Source organism: Anopheles moucheti, chromosome 3, assembly GCF_943734755.1.
Source record: "Anopheles moucheti chromosome 3, idAnoMoucSN_F20_07, whole genome shotgun sequence".
In the NCBI taxonomy this organism is placed as follows: Eukaryota; Metazoa; Arthropoda; class Insecta; order Diptera; family Culicidae; genus Anopheles; species Anopheles moucheti.
In genome coordinates, this window is record NC_069141.1 from 26,601,973 (window position 1) to 26,623,344 (window position 21,372).

Sequence of the window (21,372 nt, forward strand, 5' to 3'; positions counted from 1 at the left end):
TAACACAATTAATGTTCGAGAAAGGCGGGAGTGTTGCAGGAGGAACAGTTGGGGGGTGGTTGGGAAAATAGTACTCGGCCCCGTACAATGGTTCGGCACAGCAAATGGGACCGGGAGGTAAATAGGAAACACAAAGCAAAAAGATTGCGTTTCTGGCCAGCTGAAATTGTCTTCATACTTAACCACAATATCATTACCGTTTGGCGGTCACCGATCAAGATTATTCCGTATCAATCGTGATGATCACGGCGATGATGATGATGATGGTGATGAGGTGAAAAAGTTTCCCTTTCTTTAAACGCTTTTAGGTTAGAGTTTTACTTTCCTTGCGCCATTGCATCCCAAACTGTGGCACCGAAAAATCGCCACACATCGGCTCGGGAAAACAAAACAAAACATGCACCGTAACGACCCCGGATCTCGGCCCATGCGCCGGCCACGGCAGTTCCCACGGCAATCCACGGTGGTCAGCGAAGCAAGCGGACTGAAAACATTATGAAATTGTAGCTCGCGCCGAAAAACACGATGCTTGACGCGCATTTTGCACGCGCTGCCGCTGGAGGTCAGCATTGGCAAACCCTGCACCAGCGTTGGTACTATTGTAGTGTTGACCCTTAGAGAGATAGAAGCACTTGATACCGTGCCGTGCGTTGGACGGTTACGGCCGTTTGCGTAGGGCGTCTAAGTCTCGGGGCTGTAAACATTAACGTACCGACTTATTTACCGCCAGTGCCTTCTGACCTTCCGTTGGTGGTTGGTGTTGGTACACACCACTCACCGATTCAATGCCCTTGCCTCTAAACAAACACACACGCTCACGCCGGCGTTCGGGGTTGGTTTCCACAGCGTGTATACGTTCTGGTGCCTAATCTCGGAAACAAGACGACCTTCATTAAACACCTTCGGTGAGTTGATTTTTAACCTGCGCGTAAAGTATCTTCCCTTTCGTATGGGTTAAGGGTGGGAAGAAAAGGTACATCATGCGCGAGTTCGTTGTTTAGTGTTGAATAATAACGCCATGAACTTGCCCAAGCATGACACTTCAAGTGTGCTTATCATCCTTCTTAATTCCGACCACTTCCGGTAGAAAATGGCCTCGTTTCCATTTAAACTGGACATAAATTGTCATGATGCGTATGAGTTGATTAGATGTTAGGCGGTAGATGTTCCTGAGAAAATATCCTGAACACAAAATAAGAACTGCGAGAAGAATAGTCTCCAAAAACGCAGTTGAAGTCTTGCTTGCTTACATGTGGTCATCGACTTTCACACATTGAAGTGCACCTGTTTCATTGCTATTGCACCTGATCAACCTATATAAGGCCAGAACAGTAGATATCAAACGTCAACTCTTCATTCTACTATTACTATAAACGAAAATTACAGTACATCCGAGTGACAAGACTCTGATTAATCAACGATATGATCTAAACATTGTTTGCAGGTAGGCATATGGAAAAGATCTGGACATCTACCGGTTACATCCAGGGTTCCGGTTGCAGCTCAAAGGTGAACCGTCCATTCATGAATGAAGCTATACGTACTGCTGCTGTCAAAGCTGCAATCATCGTCATCATCACCATTGATGCGCTTGGTTTATCACAATGCAGCTGTTGCGCATAGACTCCACTCCTCACTCCACAGAGTTCTCGGAAGGAAGCTATTAATACAATTAGACGAGTGTCCGACTGTCCGCCTTATTGCACGTTGATGTACCGGAAATAGATTACGTTATTATGCGCTGGAATTATTCCAGATGAAGTTCTTAGCAACACTCGGAGAGGAATGTCGTTGTTACTTCACTGAAGTTGTCAAGCGATAAATGTCTGTTTTGTATCCATATTCACCAGATACTGCGTGCAATGATAGATGTATTTCTACTTTAATCCTTTTACGTACCTGTGAGAGAAAAAGAAAATAAATAGCAGTGCATTAGTGTTGTTCATTCCGTATTGATTATTTCTTATCGTAATTGAAAGTGTACATTTTATTGGATTTGTCATTTAATAAAGACCTTCAAGTTCTGTTGGTTTAGTTTTGTTTCTCTGTATCCTACTCTAATCCGCTGCTGGTTAGAATTCTGAGCCTATTTACTTCAGCCTCCAGCGTGACCAAGTGCGTGACAATAATATCGAACGCCTACGTCTTCCGAACCGGAGTTTCATTCAAGCTTCAAGACCAGTTCAAGCCACCCAACCGCTATCTAGTACATCTAGATACACTCCGCGCCTCGATTGCACCCACCGGTAGACTGAACCGAACCGGTCCAGTTGTGCCCGGGAGCCAACTTCCTCGGAGCGCGTCATAATCGCCCCAGCAGTCTGCATCAACCTGTCAACCTGTCCTCAAGCCAGCAAACGAAAGCAGGTCTCCGGTGCGCGGCTATCGTGCATGCAAAATGTGTGCATATTAATTTTCAATCAAACCACGCGTACGTGGACCCCCCGGACCGGGTAGTATAAGCGGCTCTGCACCTAAACGTCCAAACACCTTGACACTCTCCGGAAGGTCCGGTCTATTTTTCGTCATTGTGCATGGTGAAGCGGGACAAAGCGTGAGGGCAACAAGAGCTCACCACCCTCACCACCAGGATCGCCAGCGGAATGCGTGTAGGTCGTTGTGGTCGTCGTCGGGCAACAATTGAATATTTCTCGTCTAATAAATCGAACGCCACAGCAAATCGACCAGAGTCTGCTGGCTTCCCCCGCACGATATCCCGGAAACTGTGCGCTAGACCTCCTCCCGAGAAAGAGAAATAATTAGAGCCGCATTCTAGGGGCAGATCTCGACGCCACAGAACCTACGATTTGTTTATGTCGCAAATGTTTGTTCCCCTGTCGGGGTTGTACAAGGCGTACACACGCTTTCGATTTGCGTTGATCAATTGATATTAATTCGTTTTTCCGGCACATGAAGTTACCACCGGACAACTGTACTTCTTCTCAGGTGCAACAGGTTTCGGGCCTCAACCACTGGAAGTGTGCCCCTTCTTACTGCAGATAAGTGATATCAACCCGTAAATGGCCGTTCTTCGCATTACTAGAAGCAGAAAAGCTCACGCGAAAGCTTTCACTTGTGCGAAAACGACAAATTACACCTTCCTAGTGCGTCCTTTGCAAATTGGCCAGCCTCAGCGCTAGTGACAACTTCAATTTAGTTCCAAAGAATCGTCAACACGCTAAATCCCCTTCACTATCCTGCCCACTAACACTCCCGGGTGACTTTAAGTTATTTATTACGTTAAGCCTTCAACGCAGAATTAATTTTCTACCCAAGCCGAGAAACGAACCCCGTCCATCGTCTCCGGTACATGTGTGGGACTGAGCTCCAATCGCCAGCACGGAAAGGAACTACACTCTCCAAACAGGTAGGATCCAACTGCCTCCATTAAATGCCCCGGCAATGAGGACGGAAAAGAAGCGCGCACGGCGAGATCTTGTGATGCAACAAATCATAGACGCAACAGATCCGAATCCGAAGCGAACGGGTATGGAGGCTCCCACCAAAAAGGGGATCAAAACAGAGGACATGCCCGTTCGGTGGATACGGACCTGATCTTTAACAGGTAGATACTCCACCGTCGAACTCGAATCGCCTGAATAATGAAATCATAAATTAGAAAGAAATTTAAATTTATCCACCCTACGCCCCCCCTCGCGAGTGGAGCGAAGTTTGTCTTTCGAACTTTCTTCGATCACTTTACCCTCGACCTTTCCCCAAAACCCCGTCTTGAGGTATTCTGGACGCTGGCTCGGAACAACGCTCGGAAGACCCTCTTTTGCGCGTTTCGTAGCAAGCAGCGGTAGGAGAGAAAAAAAAATACTGAGCACACTACAAGAAAACGATCTCGGACCGGTTCTTCAGACATCAGTGGTCTTCAGTTGGCAGCATGTCGGACAACACTGGCAACACTGTGGCTGGTGATGATCATGATCATCATCATTGCCATCAGCCTAGCAGCAAACGGTTCGGTGTGCGTTTGGGGAAGTTGGTCGGGTTTGCCTTCCCCATCCCAACACTCGAGTCCCGTTACTGCAAAGCGATCATTTAGTAATGTGTCAATTTTCTTCTTCGCACTCGCGCCAGCTCGCACACTTCCCGGACAAACTGTACAATCCTAGAGAATGCGGACTTCCCGTGTACGAGACTTCGGCTGTGCATAATCGGTATGAAGCGAACGGAACGGAACGGATGGTTGTGCCGGTCGGCGTACCGATGGCCATCTCCAAAATAGACACGAAAACTGGAAGACGAAGCAAAAACAGCACTAGCGGTTTCATTTGACACTACGTGGCGGGTTGGAGAACATATTTACCTCCCAACGCTGTCACCGTCGCCACGGTTTTGCGGCTTGTTTGGGGTATCGTCCAATTCAGCCCGATTAAGTTGTAGGATTACACACCGCCGACTAGGCACTGGTTCGTAAATCCAAACACGAGCATCCGATCAGTGGAATGGGAGTCATGGGGAACTGGAGAAATTGCACAGCAACCAAAGAACGAACAGAAGAACTGTCCTCGATATAGCTTAATTTGCTACTTGGATTTGACACTTGGGCCGGTCCGGTCGTCGTCAAGTAGATGTCTGACTACCGAAATACAAGCCTTCTAACGGAGATTTTCTTTCCGTAGAACTTTTGGTGATCTTGATGTAAACTAAGTGAAGGCTAAAACACTGGTTTTCTCAATTTTGATTAGTGATAGCAAAACCGCGTGTTTCCTAGTTCGTTTAACGCCGGCAACTGCTCTTCACTTTATTTCTGACAAATACAAATATGACTGTTTATATGCGACTGTTTATGCTCGCTGGGCGACGAGTTCAACAGCGTTTGGACCAGTTACTCTATAGCGCAATAATTCACTCAACACTAAGCGATGGCAGTATTGGTTAGAACTTCAGATGAAAAGTAATTGTTGGAGCAAAAAATTAGAGGTAATTCAACATCATCCAGACGCACTTCACAACTATGTCTCATTAGCCTCAGAAAGAACCCACAGCAACGCATTCTGTTTGATGTTCACCCATCTCCATCACATCCCGGCACGCAACAGAATCTAGAGCAAACCAGTTCCAATCCACAATAATTTGATGGACATGATGCTCTTGTTACGCGCATCGCGCATCGTCGTTGTGAAATCCCCACCAGGTTCAACATCCCGTTGGATCCCGCTGTTAATGTACCCCCCCAGGCTACATTCTGCCCAGATCACGCACTCACGTTCGGGGTTAGAGGATGCCGACTCGTTGATGCATTTTTTCCGCGCTGAAGATGAAGATGCACCCGCAGGGTGCAAATCGTTCAACAATGACTCGCGCACCTCTGTTACTTCGCTCTCGAACCCGCTTCGATCCGGGTGTATCGATGGGGATATTTTAAGCCGCTGAGGATGTGTGATACGCTCGTATCGTTTCTACGCGATCGAGCAAATGCGGACGGACGGGCATGGATGAAAAATCATTCCCGGCGTCCCCTGAGGAGCTAGAAGACAATGTTATGCCCTCCGGGGGTGTCCGTCCGAATGGTCATTAAATTTTATGCTACATCACATCCACCCCAACCACCAGCAGACGCGGCGAACTCTCGCGGATGACATACGGGCAGAACGTTCCGTTCTGGTGGAGCGCTTATACGTGGTCCTTTGCGATAATGCCTTATTATCAGTGAAGTTTATGATTGCTTGCATAACTATCACGTTACATTTGATGCGAAAGGGGAAGCAAAGTGTAATGGATGATATTTTTAATATGAAATTAGCTCAGAATAAAATCTACCGCAGACTACGGCAAACAAACATCGAGAATGTCTTTAGAAATTCCCGTTCCAAATTCTGAGCAAACTTCCGGTTTTCGGTGACCCACAGTCAACATCTAGCATGTACATAAAATGTTTACCTTCTCCGACATTCGTCCGTAACAGAAGTTTACATCGAAAGCATGCTCAGTTCCTACCGCAGCCGTAGCAAGCAAAAAGACAACTCCGAACGCCGGATGCCAAGAATGTCCGAACGAAAGGTCCCGGGCCTTTCTTCCCGTCTGATGGCTTGCAGCAGAAGAATGCGTTCACGAATTTCCAACACTTGGTTCTCAACGGTCCACAACCCGGCCTTATACCAGGGCACACTTTTGGACGGTATATCTGGTACACACACTCTTTCTCACTGTCGCTTCGTCACCATTCTTTCATGGCACAACCACAAACCTTCATCAGCGTGTGGAGCATCGGGAGGGAGCAAACCCTTCCATGTTGGGGTGATGTTATTTCTACACTCTTCTGCTTCTACCCAAAAGAAGCACACAGACAAAAAAAACGCTCTCCACGCTACTCTCCAGAACGGCGACGGTCCGGGTCCGGCGTAGCCCACACGAGAACTAATTGTACCGTCCCGTCACGTACCACCACCACCTCCCGCTTGTGGTTCTGTGGGCACATTGTGCACCCTTAAGAAATGTTCCAGCTCCAAGCGGGCTCCTTCCAGCATTGAGTGATGCTGCTCGTGGCGAGAACGCCCCATTGCCGGGCACCGGCTTTTTCCCATTCTTTCACCTTATGTTGGGCCGGTTTAGCAGCGTTTTTTTTTTTGCTGCTTTCTTCCATTCGTGTGTCTCATACTTGGGACGCGTATCGTATCTTGACCAGCAACGACCAACACCCAGCTTTTGGTTCCATTTCCCACTTCAAGCCTGTATTGGCCTGCGATGGCTCATAGCTATCCAGACGCGGTTCGGCTTACTCGCAACAGCATTCCTTCAGCCCCTTCAGGCCTTCAACATCGGGATGACGCGTACCTGGCGACGTTCAGTGCGACTCTCCTTCGGGGTGAAGCTAGGCTTGAGGACCCCATTAAAGCTTCCACCCAGCACACCACCCATACTAAGCAGCGAAAACCGCGTATTCTAGCCTCTAATACATATATATGGCACATTACGGTACAGAGTGAGTAGTTCACCCTTCACATCAAGCGCCCTAAACCCCTCTCTCGGCTCTTCTTTCTTTATGTCTACCTCCCCCCAAAAAAAAAAAAATACTACCACAACTCGATCTCACAGCCAAAATGGAGAACAGATCAGCAACAAAAAAAAAACACACACTAAACGGAATAAGCTCCACTCACAGTTTGCCGATCGTTCGCATAAGTACCCCGTTTACCATTTTGGAAGTGCGCGACCAGAACACGTACCGACAGCATGATGCATTCTTCACCATTGACCTGACACCTTTCGGTATCCTGGGGCCCCCCACCCCCCACTCCCGATACGTCGGGACGTAAATGGAAGCATACCACCGGACCGGACTCCGGAGGCCCCGTTTGCGACAGACAGAGCCAGCAGGAGCTGAACAAACCACCCTTGATTCGAAACATATGTTCCAGTGATCGTACGATCGTAAGAAGCTCTTGAGGTGGGGTTAGCAGCAAAAAAAGAATACTCACCACTCACCAACAGAATGTTGCTGGAGCGATGGATGCTCTATAGCTGGCATTACCGCGTGTTCTTTTTTTTTTTGTTATTCATTCCCACTCGACAGGATCGCTTATCTACCCCCCCTCGCGCTCCCTTTCACTCTTTTCCGTTGGCGAGGGATGGCCGGCAGATTGCGTAAAGCGTGTAAACTGGCCCCGAACGGAACGGAAATTATTTCCGAATAAAGTTATTATCGTGTTAAGGTGCAATTGATAAATTTTTCATTCCCATTTTCGATCGATACGATTGTACGCACGGGTACGGGAGGAGGGCAGCGGCGGAGTTTGGCTGTTTTGTCGGTTTGGTGAATTATTCTGATTAAACGAAGCCGATTGCCGCCGGTGGGAGGAACCGGAGCAGTGGGTGGGGAAATTTGAGAAAGAATTTTTGCTTTAATTTCAAACACAATGCAGACGCGTTAAATTCTTATCGCCTGGCTTTATGTTGCGTCTCATACACTAAATTGTGCACCTTTAATTATGGGGCCACCCCAGCACAAGCAAGACCCTGGGTTTGTGTTTGGGGTTTTGGATGCTTGGCACCATGTTTGAGTGTTTATTTCCATGCTTTTCCTCCTAATTTTCTCGTGTCGGGGCATCGGGAGTCAGGTCAAAACATGCGAACATGATCTGCTATTTTTTTTTTGTTCGAGGGGGTGAAACACTTTCAGCATTTTATTCCACACAGCTTTCAACACCACTCGACCTTAACCCTCTCCTTTCCGCTCAATGTGGTGCACACCAACTCGTCGACCCTTTTTGTGTGTTTTAATTGCACCAATTAATGCAATATTAAACTTAATAAGACTTAAGTAATTACTTGTTTTGCTGGTGGTTATGCTTATAATTCACCTTGTTAGCGCGATTTACGCATGCGCCGACCGTTTCGCAGAGCGGAAGTGTCGAAAGCGTACGCAAACACGTCATGTGGGGGCCCCCCCACAACCACTAGCAAAACAGAACAGAGGTGGCCAGCAAACAAAGGGTGAAACGGTGTTGTGCGCGGTGGCCGTACAAAAATGGTTGTAAGGTTTTGGGGATGTACTTTGTGTGTAGTTCCGCTGCTCAAGTGCGTCGTTCAAACCGAGTGTGCATTTACTTGTCTCTTCGCTTCTTTCATTTGTTTTCCTTATTTGTTAGCGGGTCCACAGCGCCGTAACGTTTTGATAAATAAAATATATAAACACACATTTATAAGACGTGCATCGCCATCACCCGAATATTTCAGATGCATTTTTGCGTGATGCACATCGTTTTGTTTCCAGTTTGTTTTTTAACAAACGAGACCGTAAGGTGAATTCCTCACCGATGCGTGATGAACAATTAATTTGCAACAATAATAGCAGTGTTGGGTTTAATCTAATTCTGATAAATCGTTGAACTGAATCAATGAAACCAACTTAAATGAATAATCTTCTTTCGCTAATTAAATTAATCTGTTTCTATTTGCATTAAATAAAAATGACTCCTATTTCATTAATTGCTTCTTGGTTTCGTGCAATAATTAGATTAAGTAAACGTTCATAAATTTAATCGAGCAAATCAGTTCCCCTTAAAGAGTACAGCAGACCGTTAAAATACAGCACCACGACCGGGGGTAAATCACGACTACGCAATTGCAACGCGGTTTATGGGTGACGATAATGTAACGCGCTAGCACCAACGTCAACCGCGATAAGAGCGCGAAAACAGATCAACGCCGTGCGATAAAACTATCATGTGACGGTGGTGATGGTTTGGCTAGGGATACAGCGACGCTCTTATCACACACTATCTCGAAATTAACACCCGACGTGTGGCAATAAAATTAAAGAAATAATTAAGGACACTAGCCTTGGCGGGCTGAAACGCGAGCTGCACAGTCTGCATTACTTAGAGTCGTACGAAGAAAACACCATGTGAAGTAATTTAAGCGAAACGAATTTATGTTACAATAATTTTGCAGCAAATTAAAGACAAGAATAAAGAAATATAAAACACTTAATAACATTTCAAAAATCTTGTGATATGATCAGGTGTACAAGTTGTCAGAAAAGAAAAGGAGAAAAAAACCGAAGAAAAGATCATAACACAGAAATGGAAAGGTTATTTCCATTGGAATCGCGTCGAAGCAATCGGACAGTTGGATGGATCGATCGCAACACAATAGCAAGCAATGCGACCGAGAGAAAATTAAGGCTGCCAACGACAGGAGAACAGTGACCGTACCATCCGCACAACAACACAAAAAAAAACTACCCACAACCCTCACACCAGCCAGCGAAAGAGAGTTGTATGTGAAAGATGATTAATCTTCAACAAATTTCCACCAGCTTCATGACAACAGCCGTGATGACGTTGCGCCACCGGCTTGTCTTGCGCATTTTTCCAGTAAACGCTTCGGCGCTTCACCGTCCATCGGAATCATCGCAATCTCATCCCGGCGTCCCGGCGTGGAAAGCAAAAAATGGGTGGTAAGTGTTTGTGGCGCCTTCACTTGGGCCACAAACCATTCCATTCCGGCGAGCTCGGTTGAGTCTGCCTGACCACACGGGGCCACACGGGTTTACACCACAGGTTCGAAAGCGGGGGACTTAATCCACAGCCACAGGGATGGATGATTATCGACAATTGTTGTTCACATTTGTGCACATTCATTTGTCTTTTCTATGTTGCGCATTGGCGCGAATGGGAAACTGTGGCGGTGGGAAAAGTGTACGTCGCCCCAGCATCTGGTCCGATGCGCGGCTGTGTATGTGCGGCAAGCGCGCGCGCGCATTCGGCTACGCAATTGAATCGCTTACATTGGCACATCGGTGGCACAACACACGAATGACAACAACAAAAAAGCTTCTCACACACGCACACACGAACCGAACCGCAACAAAAAAAAAGCAAACGCATCGAAGCCGGTGTGAAACCGCATCGTGTTTTTCCTTTTGGAACCACATTCCATTCCTCCACGCTGGGCAAGGTGCCGTGAGGGTGGGTAAGGTTGACATGAGGGGGGACGCAAGAAGGAAAGCTGTTGGTCACACCAGGGAGCATCAGCAGCACCATTGGCGACACCACTCCAATAGCCAGATGCAGATGAAATCGAACATCGATCGAAAGCTTTGTTGGAAGGAAAATTGAAAAGAGCCTTGGCGTGCTGGCAAAAGGAGGTGAGGAGAAGGAGGAGTGCAACGAAGTGTAGAATGCATGTGAGTCTTCTGTCACTATCAGAAGTAGCTAATCTGGTTTAGTGTTACTCGACCACTCATGCGTATCCCGTGGTACGTGGAGGTGCACGAAACGGCGGGCCAACAGATCGTGCCATCGATGCCAAGATGAAGTGCGAAAAGTGCACTGTGAAGGCTAACTTCTCCCATCCTCCTACTACCCTCCCACCCCTTAGATACGAAGCGCGACATTAAGGAAGCCACAAAGTATCCTATTTCATCATAAGCACACGTCGTCTTCACCCGATCGAGCGCGATCTAGAGTGGCTCTCCACAGCGTACACACACCTTGGGCTTGATCTAGCCTTTAACTCGTAGACGGTGGCTGAGATGAAGACGAACTCGGGTTTTTTTTTGTGTAGCATCTTCGCTTCCGTTCCAGCATCCTTTCACTTTACCTGCCCCTTCCCTCACGAACACACACACACATCCAGTGCAAAAAGGGCACATGATCAGGTGTGAAGTGAAGACGATTTATTATAATTTGACTACGGTCTGGGATGTGTCGGATCGTTCGTTCGGGGTTCGCGCATCTTGCTTGGTTTTGCAGGTTTTACTGTGCAACAGACACGGGAACGTGTGTGATGGCGCGGGAATACACATGAATGCAGCATGTGTCAACCATGGCTAGACAGGGTACAAATTCCGTGTAAATTGTTGCCGATCACGACATATTCGCAACGGACGGCAAACCAATGTCTGTCCGATGCATTAACGCTTCTCGCGCAACAATTTGCTCTCGCATCTAGGCCTGCTTCTCTAGCCAAGTGTAAGGTGGTTAAATGTGATTTTTTTGCTTTATAATAATCCTAGCGAATTTGTGGAGCAATCATCCAGGATTATTATGATGTTTTTATAGAATGTTTTTTACGATAAAAACACGCAACAGGTATCCTGGTCACGGCACCAAAAAAATCTTTCTTCGCTTTCTTTCTCTCTCTCTCTCTCTCTCTCTCTTTCTTTCTTTCGTATCGCCATGAGATGTAGAAAACGATAAAAACATGCAGCAAGTATCCTGGTCACGGCACCAAACCAATCTTTCTTGTCTTTCTCTCTCTTTCTTTCTTTCGTATCGGCGCCGTATTTTACACCAAGTGCAATTGAAATGCGTTACGTATGAATAATTGAAACACTCTGACACTCAACCCACCGCACAGCACCAAGGTGAGATAGCGTCATGACCTTTGGGCTTTATCGCCAACCAAAACGCTCCCCCCAAAGGGGCCCCCAAACGTCTCGTCGGCTCTTTTCTGCTAAAGGCAACATATAACGCTGGCGCGTTTGTAAAGCATCGGGAAGCCCTATCGGTGTCCTCCTTTACTAAACAACCTCATACCGATACCAAATGTTCGGTCGTTGCTTCACCCGAAGGACACACCCGGGACGCACAATCCATTGTCTTCCGTCGAAGCTAACGATGCGCTCTAACCGGTGCCGCGCGCATATAGAGACATCAACAACCACAAAGCGGAATGCGAACACGGTTTCACCTCCGCCGCTGTACGCTGCTGCCCTGTAGCGCTTGGGTCCAGATAAGGATTATCTAGCGTAAAGGCAGATAACGCTAATTAAATAACTGCGCACCGAAAATAGGATCCCATAAGGTCACGTTTGTTCCTGTTTGGGCGTCATAGAAACCTGGGCCTGGGAGCGGTGGCCCACTGCGGCCCAGGGCGGAAACGAAACGATGATGGCGGATGTTTCTGAAAGGTCTCGCCCCACTCGGTAATGCTATGCTATGCGCCGTCTTAAGATAAAGCGCTGTGGCTTAAAGTCCACGGCAACGTACGGTGCCGAAGGTTGTTCTGGTTGTTTGTTCTAGTGGATTAAGCGTTATATGCTTTGTGAGGGTGAAGATACTAATGAATAGAAACATGGGTCTTAAACTGTTGAGATCCGTGAAAAGAACACACTAAAAACGTCTCACCAAATTGAATTCATAGGTCTAACATTCGGCAAGTTCAAGGGCATCATTTTTTTCTATGACTTTTCTACGAAGTATCTTTTAAAAATAAGCATATATTAGCAATAATCACATGTCTACTACATACAAAAGCTTGCGAAATCTGTAACAACTCAATCGAATGTTTTCGATAGCAAGCAAGACAGTTGGCACCTTCGGTTGGCAGTAATAAACATTCTTAACTTCATCGTCACTTCAATTCGCAACGGACTTTGTTCCAATGTCTCACCGATATTACTCATGCATCGGTGACGTTCAACACGTTGGTATGTTTGACTCACTTACTCGGTGATTTAGCGCTTCCCCCAAGTACTCCCCTGGCTTAAGCCACCCTTTTGCTTCTCCATCCCACAAGGGGATTGAACTTTCTCTTTCAATGTGTACTAAAATTTGAAAAAAAAATCAAACAAAACAAAAAATCGAACGATAGAAACATACTTTAACGATCGGTTTGAAAGATGAAAGGTAGGACACGCAAAAAGAGAGAAAGAGAGGAGGGGGGGTGGTAGGAAAAAACACACCTATGCTCAACCGATTGAAGAAGCATCACACAAAACACGGCCCCATCAAAAACACATCATCACAACAAGTACTGCCAGGGGGTAAAGTTACGGGGTTGAGGGCGCTTGGGGGTGAAGCATTTGTCGAAGAACAACAATCACATTCCACGGTGTCGTAAAGAGATGACGAAGGCAGTCAATGGCTCCCGGCCACGTGTGTGTGTGTGTGTGTGTGTTGATGTGGGGTTTCGTATACCTTTCCCTTTTTCGTGCATCATTCCCGGCGGTAGGGCAGTTCAATGCACCGTACCGAAACCTGCTGTGAACGTGCGAGGCGAGATTTGGTTACGCACGAGTTAGGAAACACGCACGAAAAAACGTGCAGGTTGCTTGCGGAATCAAGGTTAATCAAATCATGTTCGAGTGGCAATCGTTTTGGGAAATGTTTGGGCGTATGCGTAAAGGTTTTTTTTTTTATTTTGGCGATCAAGGTGTGCAACAAATGTTAATTTAAACCATCTGTTTTTAGCTTTTCTCGGTACTAGAATATTTAGCACCGTATTATTAAAATTGAAAAATAATTAAATAATTTACATAGCTAAAAAAAAGGAAGGTAAAATACGGCACTGCCGTCATACTATAAATTAAATAAAAAAAATAAATAAATAAATAAAAAAAGGAAGGCATAATGAGAAATACATAAAATAATTTAATAAAACAAAAATTAATCCTAGGAAGTTGACATAATAAAATATACGAATGGAACACTTATTTCCAAACTTTTCATCAAATCCACTCCATCTCACATTAAACAAACTATTGGCAATGATCACATACATATGTTGCTCTTTAAATCTTCTATAGGGGATTAATTCATCAACAAGGAAAACTGCCAACAGCAGACAATGCTGGTTAAAGCCGCAATAAGTAGCGAAAGTAATCACCTCGCAAGCGATACATTATCATCATCTTTCCACCTCATCAAAAGCTCATCGTGACTTGTCGAACTTCTTGGGAAACAAAACGGAATAGTTCAAATCAAACGACAATACTTCAAACGAGGCAAAAAAATGAAACGGAGTCACTTTCTACTTGAAGCAGGCATAGGGAAGAGAAGAAGAAGAAGAAAAATCATCCCCAAACCACCCTGCCGAACCGAATAGTCTAACCTCCGCCGGTGTTATTGGCCACTGCGTGCCAATAATTAGAAAATCCCAAATGAAAAATGCCCCGCTAGTAATAAAACAACAAACCGAGCTTAAAAACGTCGAGCAGAGCAAGCCGGGGAGATGCAGGGCAAACATATTCGCAATGAAAGTGAAACAACCCGCAGCGTTTTCTGGCCACAGTCGGCGGACAGACCTACCTACCTAACGACACACGAGCCGTTAAAGGAAGCAAGCGGCAACGGACACAAAAAAAAAATCTATAAGCAGACTTTATATCCGCAGAAATATTCGCACCGTTTCGGGGGCCGCCACGCGCATTCCGATGCGGTCAGTGCGCGAACTTGCCGATGGCGAAAGCAATCGGGGCCGACCGCCTGCTTGCCCGCTTCCGGAATGCCAACCAGCGTTTTTCCTTGAGGGCGGTTCGGCGCTGCCCAGGTGAAAAGTAAACGATCGTTCGATCCGCTTTTCAAACGATCGTGCTCTGATCGGAGGAGGGGGAAGCGCGGTTTGCGTTCTTTTACGCAAAAAGGGAAACGTAACCCCTGCCTTTTGGAAGTTGCGTAGTTGTTTGTTTTATTGCAGATCAGTTTGCGGTACGGACTAGGCAAGAAGGTCGAAAAGAAGGGGGTTCGAGGTTCCGGAAAAAATTCCCTTTTGTTTCGAGCGAAAACCCTTCGGGACCGGGCGTTCGATAAACTGGACAACTGATCGCGAAAAGGTTGTGAAGTGCTGACAGGGTACGGTCACTTTTTTCATGTAAGTTACTCCATTCCTACCTCAATTCATTGCGAACCAAATGTCATGAAATTGAAAAATTAACAGCTGTTGAAAATGCGCTTCAATCCTTTGGAGACTGGGCAGCGAACTGGCAGAGACAGAAGGAACCCCAAATGTACACACAGTCCAGCAACAAGAGGTATCTACAGGACGCTGGTTTTATTATTTACCTTTCCCTTTGATCAGAGTCATTTTCGCCCAGGAAGTAACCAGATCGAAATGGTCAACATCACGTACGATCACGTGGATGTGGATGGGTGTTGGGGAGAGGTCAGAAGCTCTTCTTGACTGCGAATTGCCGCCGACAAGGTGGTTTGTTTTAATGCTTGTAGTTGAGTTTTAGCTTCTTTTTGTTTTTTGGGCTTTATTTTCCCATCGATCGATGCCGCCAAAAAGCGTACGAGGGTGGTTGTAGCCCGGCAAGATCGGGGTAGTTAAAATGGAATAACAAAAAGGGAAAACAAGGAACCAACATCATCAGTTTGCGATCGTATGGGCGGCTGGCAGGGTATTAATTGAGTAACAAGCGGACGAAACAATGACTAATCAAGATGCGAAGTAATGTTTCTGAGAGGTTCTAACGTGCTCGATTGAAGTGTCTTCTGATTGGCATTAGTTGAAGAACGAAATATCTTCGACATAAAATGTTGCACGAAATTGAGTTTTATATTATCCAGCTCCAAATGCCCAAATGCCATCTGGAGGTATTTAAAAAACCCGCTGCCAAGTTTTTCGGACGCCTTTACGACCCTTATGCCAGACCTCGATTAGCTTTCGCAACTGCAACACGTGAGATCGACCGTTTTCAAACCTCTTTTTATGTTCATGTGCCCTTCGCCCAGCAAACGGATAAACGAAAAGCCCGGTGCAATATTCGATCGACCCGGCCTAATGGTGTGGCGCAAGGTCCACAAATTGTATCGATTTTGTGGAATTTCTTCCCACACGAAACCTTCGGCGAACAACAAAAAACACATGTAACACACCAACTTCCCGATCTCGGCGCATTTAAAAGCATTTGCCCCCGGACCCGACCTATGCTACGGCGTCGGTGCCGATTAGTGGTGTGACCCGTTTTTGTTTTTTTTTTTCTTTTTTTTGCATCACCCGATCGATCGCTCGAATCGACTTCGAAAAAACATTCCATCAATTTTCTCTCGCAGTTTGAGTGCGGAAAGGAAATGGCCCTAATAAAGGGTGGCACCAACTATTGCCTCGACCGTGAACGGTTAGCGTGCGCCATTTCGCACCATATGCACACGGAGCCCGTGACAACCGCACGAACGCAAGGCGCGAGAGGTCTCTCAAGTTCATTCGATTTCATCAGCCTCTCCATCATCACGACCCATAAAGCCCATCGGTGACCGTGTGCCTTTTAAACCCAGCGCTGTGTGAACTGCGCGCAAAGGGGGATGCGATGTGAGTGGAGAATGTTTCGCGGCGTGTCCACACCGGTAGATTGGTCACTTTTCGGTGATAAACGTAACCGGTGACGATCACCGTTATTAGGCCGGTTTCCGGTGCCTGCAGGCACACACTGTCTGTATCGGTGCCATACCATTCTCGAACCGAAAGCAGGTTACCGAATTTCGGCCCAACGTCTAGATCGGGTCTGTGATCCGGTGTGTGTGAGCGTGCGAGAGCATAGTTATTAGTACACCAGTGGCAGGAGGGAATTCGCTGAGACCTACATCGGGAGACACAGATATTGGTGGCACAAGGGCGGAAAAGGTTTTGAGGTCAGTCTCAAGATAAAATTAACCGTGGCTGGGGAACATATACAGGAGTTCTGAATATATCCACACTAGACACACGAGGTATGTCCTCATCCAGCGTAACACATCCAACAAACTTCAAACATCTCCCCAATGTTGGGCTAGTGCGAAGATTTCTCTTCCCATCCCAGCAACTTCAGCAAACAGCGGCTGGAGATCACACAACTCCTCTCCAATGCTGCGTGGCGTCAGTGTGACTTCGTAAGCACATCTTGCCGAAACCCATGGAGTCCCTCTGGATGGAGCAGTGCGGTCGAACTCGCTGTGTTTTTAACACACCTTGCTGCAGATCCGCTACCGCGTAGTCTACATCCCAAAAATCTCCTGCCTGAAGACTGAAAACATATCCTCAAACAGTCACCTGTACCACCGACGCCCAGCACCACCTCCGATCAAGAATTCGCCGAGCGGTCGAAAGAATCTGCCCCAAAACAAACCAAAGCAGTCAACAAGCGGGGCTAAAGAAGCGAATAACAACCATCCCAAAACGGTGTCTCGCTACAGCAGCAGTTCTGCCGAAACAGCTGCCCCCAAAAACTATCTACAAACATCTTGGCAAAGTGCTCTCGTCTCCAAATCGTGTGTTACGTCGTTTTACTCGCGGTGTCTTCTTCGAGAGACTGTTATGTTGTTACAAGCGACTGCTGTCCTCGTCGCCGTTCTGGTGGCCATCGACGCAAACGCTTCTTCCACCTTTCAGCCACCATCAAATTCGGTTCGGTCAAGCCGTTTCCACGGGCATTTTTGGGAGATTTTGTGGAAGTGGTTTTTTTTTTGCATAAATTATGCTTCACCGATCTCGAGCCGACCGGCCTGTTGGGTGCCCAATGTTCGCCCAAACACTGCCCAACACTGGATACTCCTTCACCGTGCCGAGATCGCGTTGAGAGTCCCGCTCCAATGAAGCATTCTTTCCCATTCCGCTCACATCGAGGTCAGCTGGCCGAGAGTCACCTTCAGCACCCTGATGTGGCCCTGACATCGACTTTTGAGCGCGCATTCTGACCGGGGCACCACTACCGGGGCCGCACATTTGGCTGTGCTTGCCCGTGTGTTGAAAGATGCTTTCCTCACTGCTGCGATCGCGATTGTGAATTTACAACCTTTTGACCCCTTTGAGGGGAGAGTCGAGACGCCGGGCGGTTGTTGGTAGGGCGTGCACAAAAGGGAAAAGATCGGTCAGTAAGGCGCGGCCAAGGATTGGGTCGCGACGGCCGTAACCCTTCTGCTCGACGCAAAAGAATTTCATCACACCCGTCACATCCCAACAAACGATCGCTTTTCGCACAGAAGGTTTCGCGTACGTGCGCCAACACCGGGTACCGATGGCAGGAGCGATGTGAACTCGTGGAATATCACGCGCGCGCGCGAGCACTCGCACACCACGTCCCGATTGCAGAGGGGTGAAGAGTAAAGAATCTGCAGTCACAATCTGTGCACAATGGGTCACTACATCTTTGGCCCTTTATTGCTTTCCCCGGGGTCTTATTGCGTCGTCTGGTGTGGACTGGAGTCGTTAAAAAATTTCAATAAACCACCGCGTTTGTTCCACACGCGTACGATCTTTCCAATTATGCGCTCTTCGCGTTGGTGTGTCGGGCGAACAATTTCACGGTACGACACCAACAAAACATTCGATCGGTGTGGTGGATTTGAAGTGATGTTGCTACAACCACCGGAATAAGGAGGGGTTCTCCTGAAACGCGCATATATGTTCATATACGTTCAGAGATTTTTCAGAACCATTGCGAATCGACCTGCTCGGAAGGGAATTTTAATTTATGAACAAACGTACCATTAAATTTTTGTGGTGTTGCAACTGGCCAGATGACATCACTGAGCCGCTAATGGGGACAAGTTCGAAGAACATTACGACATTCTCACTCGAACTTCCAATTCTTCGAACCAAAAACGGAAGGGCTAAAATAGACCACCGATATGGTAACCATCTGGAAGGGAGTTGAATTACGATTGACCATAAATCAATTGCCTAATCATATCGCCCACGAAAACAGCTGGGGAGCTGGAGTTATTCACCCCTTTCAGCTTTATAGACCACCGAACTAACACCTCGGTTACGATTACGATAGAAAATCCGATTCCGGTTTGGTGATAAATGTCGGTACCTTAAATTGGACGCCTTGCAACAGAGGCGTTTAATGAACGATATAGCGAAGTGTAAAAAAAATCGAATTTCTGTGGGAATTTCACCTCCAAAAAGGTTGATAAGACAATCCGAAAGCTTGTGATAATAAAATGTAATCAATGGGAAAGTAATAAATTTGGACAATTTATAGTCACACGAGCAAAGGTCAAACGAGAATCCGTTTTCGCAATGGAAAAAACGATATTCTTTGCAAATAAATTCTCCTTCATAGTCGCTCTTCTTGCGGTGTAGAATCAAATTGTGCCCTTAAGGGAAAAATCCGCCTTCAAGCAGCCGCGCACAATCGGTCGCCAAAAACATCGAAACAACTGCTCCTGGTGCCTGTTGCTGCAGTTGCATACCGCCACCCACGCACCGCACACAATAAAATGCGTGGAAATCATTGCGAAATCGATGCAAAACTGGCAGACAAAATCGACAAACCGAGCGGGGACCGAAGTTGGAGATACAAAATCAAGAAACAAAACCCAAACCACTGACTCGATGTGAATCAAATACCCGTTTTTTTTGGGGGGGAGGGGGGTTGTTTTGGAGATTTTAACAAGAAAAGACGATCCGTTAACTTACCCGATTGCATTCCAGCGCGGCCGCACTATGCTCCTCCCGCTGGCGGAAACAGTGCGTGCATTTGCTCTTGTTGAAGATGTTCGGTGAAAATTTACGACACTCGATGTTACGGCTTCCCATGTTTTTTTTTTTGATCGAATTACTGCGTTGGGCACTGCGAAGGGTTGGAAGATGCACACATTCACTGGGGGAGGGGATTTGGAGGGAAATGACACACAAATTTCTTTCACTCGCACGACCAGCCACACACACGATCACACAAGATGGGCACCGAATTCACCAAATTTCACTTTTCTGTTGCAATTGGATTCTATTTCACTTTTGGCTCGTATCGGGAGGGATAGGACTTTTGGAACTTTTGGATCACTTATATTCTCACCCCTTTGGGATCCACTGCCGGAAGGCTCGGAAGCCTTCTTTACGCGATCGCACACTTGGGAGGCATCATTTGGTGATCCATGTTTTGCCCTTGCCACCCTATTCCCTTTGAGGGATTGGGGAGTTGTTGTATCGTAATTCGGGTTGTTTGTTTTATTCGGAATATTATCAATTTTCTTAAGCTGACGTTAAATTACTATCTCCAGGAGAACATCTTCAAACTGGAGGTCGGGTTTTATAGAGGTTCTAGCACACTATTTCATTCACAAAACGTTACCAAGCGTGATAACGTTCCCATTCAATACGCGACACACTTGATAGACGTTGGTGCTTGCAATTCAATTAAAAAAGGTACGACTCCTGCCAACTGCTTTCAGCACTTCACCTCCCAAACGCACACAATTATTGCTTTTCTAAGCTGTTTTCAAGTGCACTTTGTAATCATTTTAATTTCTAATTTATTGCTAATCACTGTGCAACACTTTCCACCACACCATGCGGCTGTTTAGTTCAACAGCTTTTGCTATATTTTTTTCTACACAAACAAACACAGCACTCGGCACAGGGCACAGGGCGCCAGGCTGAATGCACCCACGATGCACTGGATGCCGTTGGGTTTTTTTTTCTAAACTGGAAAATATAAAACAAAATGATAACAACAAACATTAATGTAAGTTGGGTAGTATTATGATTGTGTTTTTTACACTTCTTCTTAACATGGAGGTTTGGCAGGGAAAGCCAACGCTATTGACACTCCACTTTCAACCACCGAAACTAACCCCAAGATCGTATCGTCGATCACACTGGGTCAACCAACGAAACTACCCACCCAGACGTGGTTTTTTTAATGGAGGCTACAAAATTGCCGGCAAATCGGTTAATCTATAAAGAGCGCAGAAAAAATAGAAAACACGCGTGAAAAACGACACAGCAGTTTGTTTTTTTTTCCTGATATCGCAGGTGGAAAACACATTTACACAATGGCACGTGAAGCAGACTGGAGCAGTGTTGAGTGGTTGAGATGGTTAACATTATTATCAGTTAAAGCCAGAAAAAAGAAATCTGTTTGCAATTTTCCAACAAACTCCAACACATGGGAAGTTTTCAGCGTGTGCGTGTTTTTGTTTTGATGCTGTTCGATGAGTCTCAAGTTAACAAAAAACTTGCTCCGTTTGCTTGAGACTTTCAAGGTGAGCTACAGCTGATTGTACGAAATCATGTTAAGTTCCAACTATTCGGAACAAATGGCCGATAACAATGTCTTATTGCTTCCACCACATTACAGCTGTCATATTGACATGTTTTGTGAAGACTTTCAACAGTGTGGAAACTGGCTGCAAATAAAGCCATTTTACGGTAGTTTCAAAATTAAACTGTTAATTGCTCTATGTGACTTCATTCTCTTCATCACTT

General features: G+C 46.3%; 1 protein-coding gene across 1 annotated transcript in view; it reads right to left on the reverse strand.

Moving 5' to 3' along the window:
• LOC128305581 (protein outspread) overlaps window positions 1-19,899 on the reverse strand; it is a 194,561-nt gene extending 174,662 nt beyond the window's left edge. Inside the window, exon 1 of the mRNA XM_053043095.1 lies at window positions 19,582-19,899. Coding sequence (XP_052899055.1) covers window positions 19,582-19,701 — 120 coding nt within the window. The 5' untranslated portion in view covers window positions 19,702-19,899. The remainder of the gene's footprint in view (window positions 1-19,581) is intronic.
• Window positions 19,900-21,372: the final 1,473 nt, after the last annotated feature.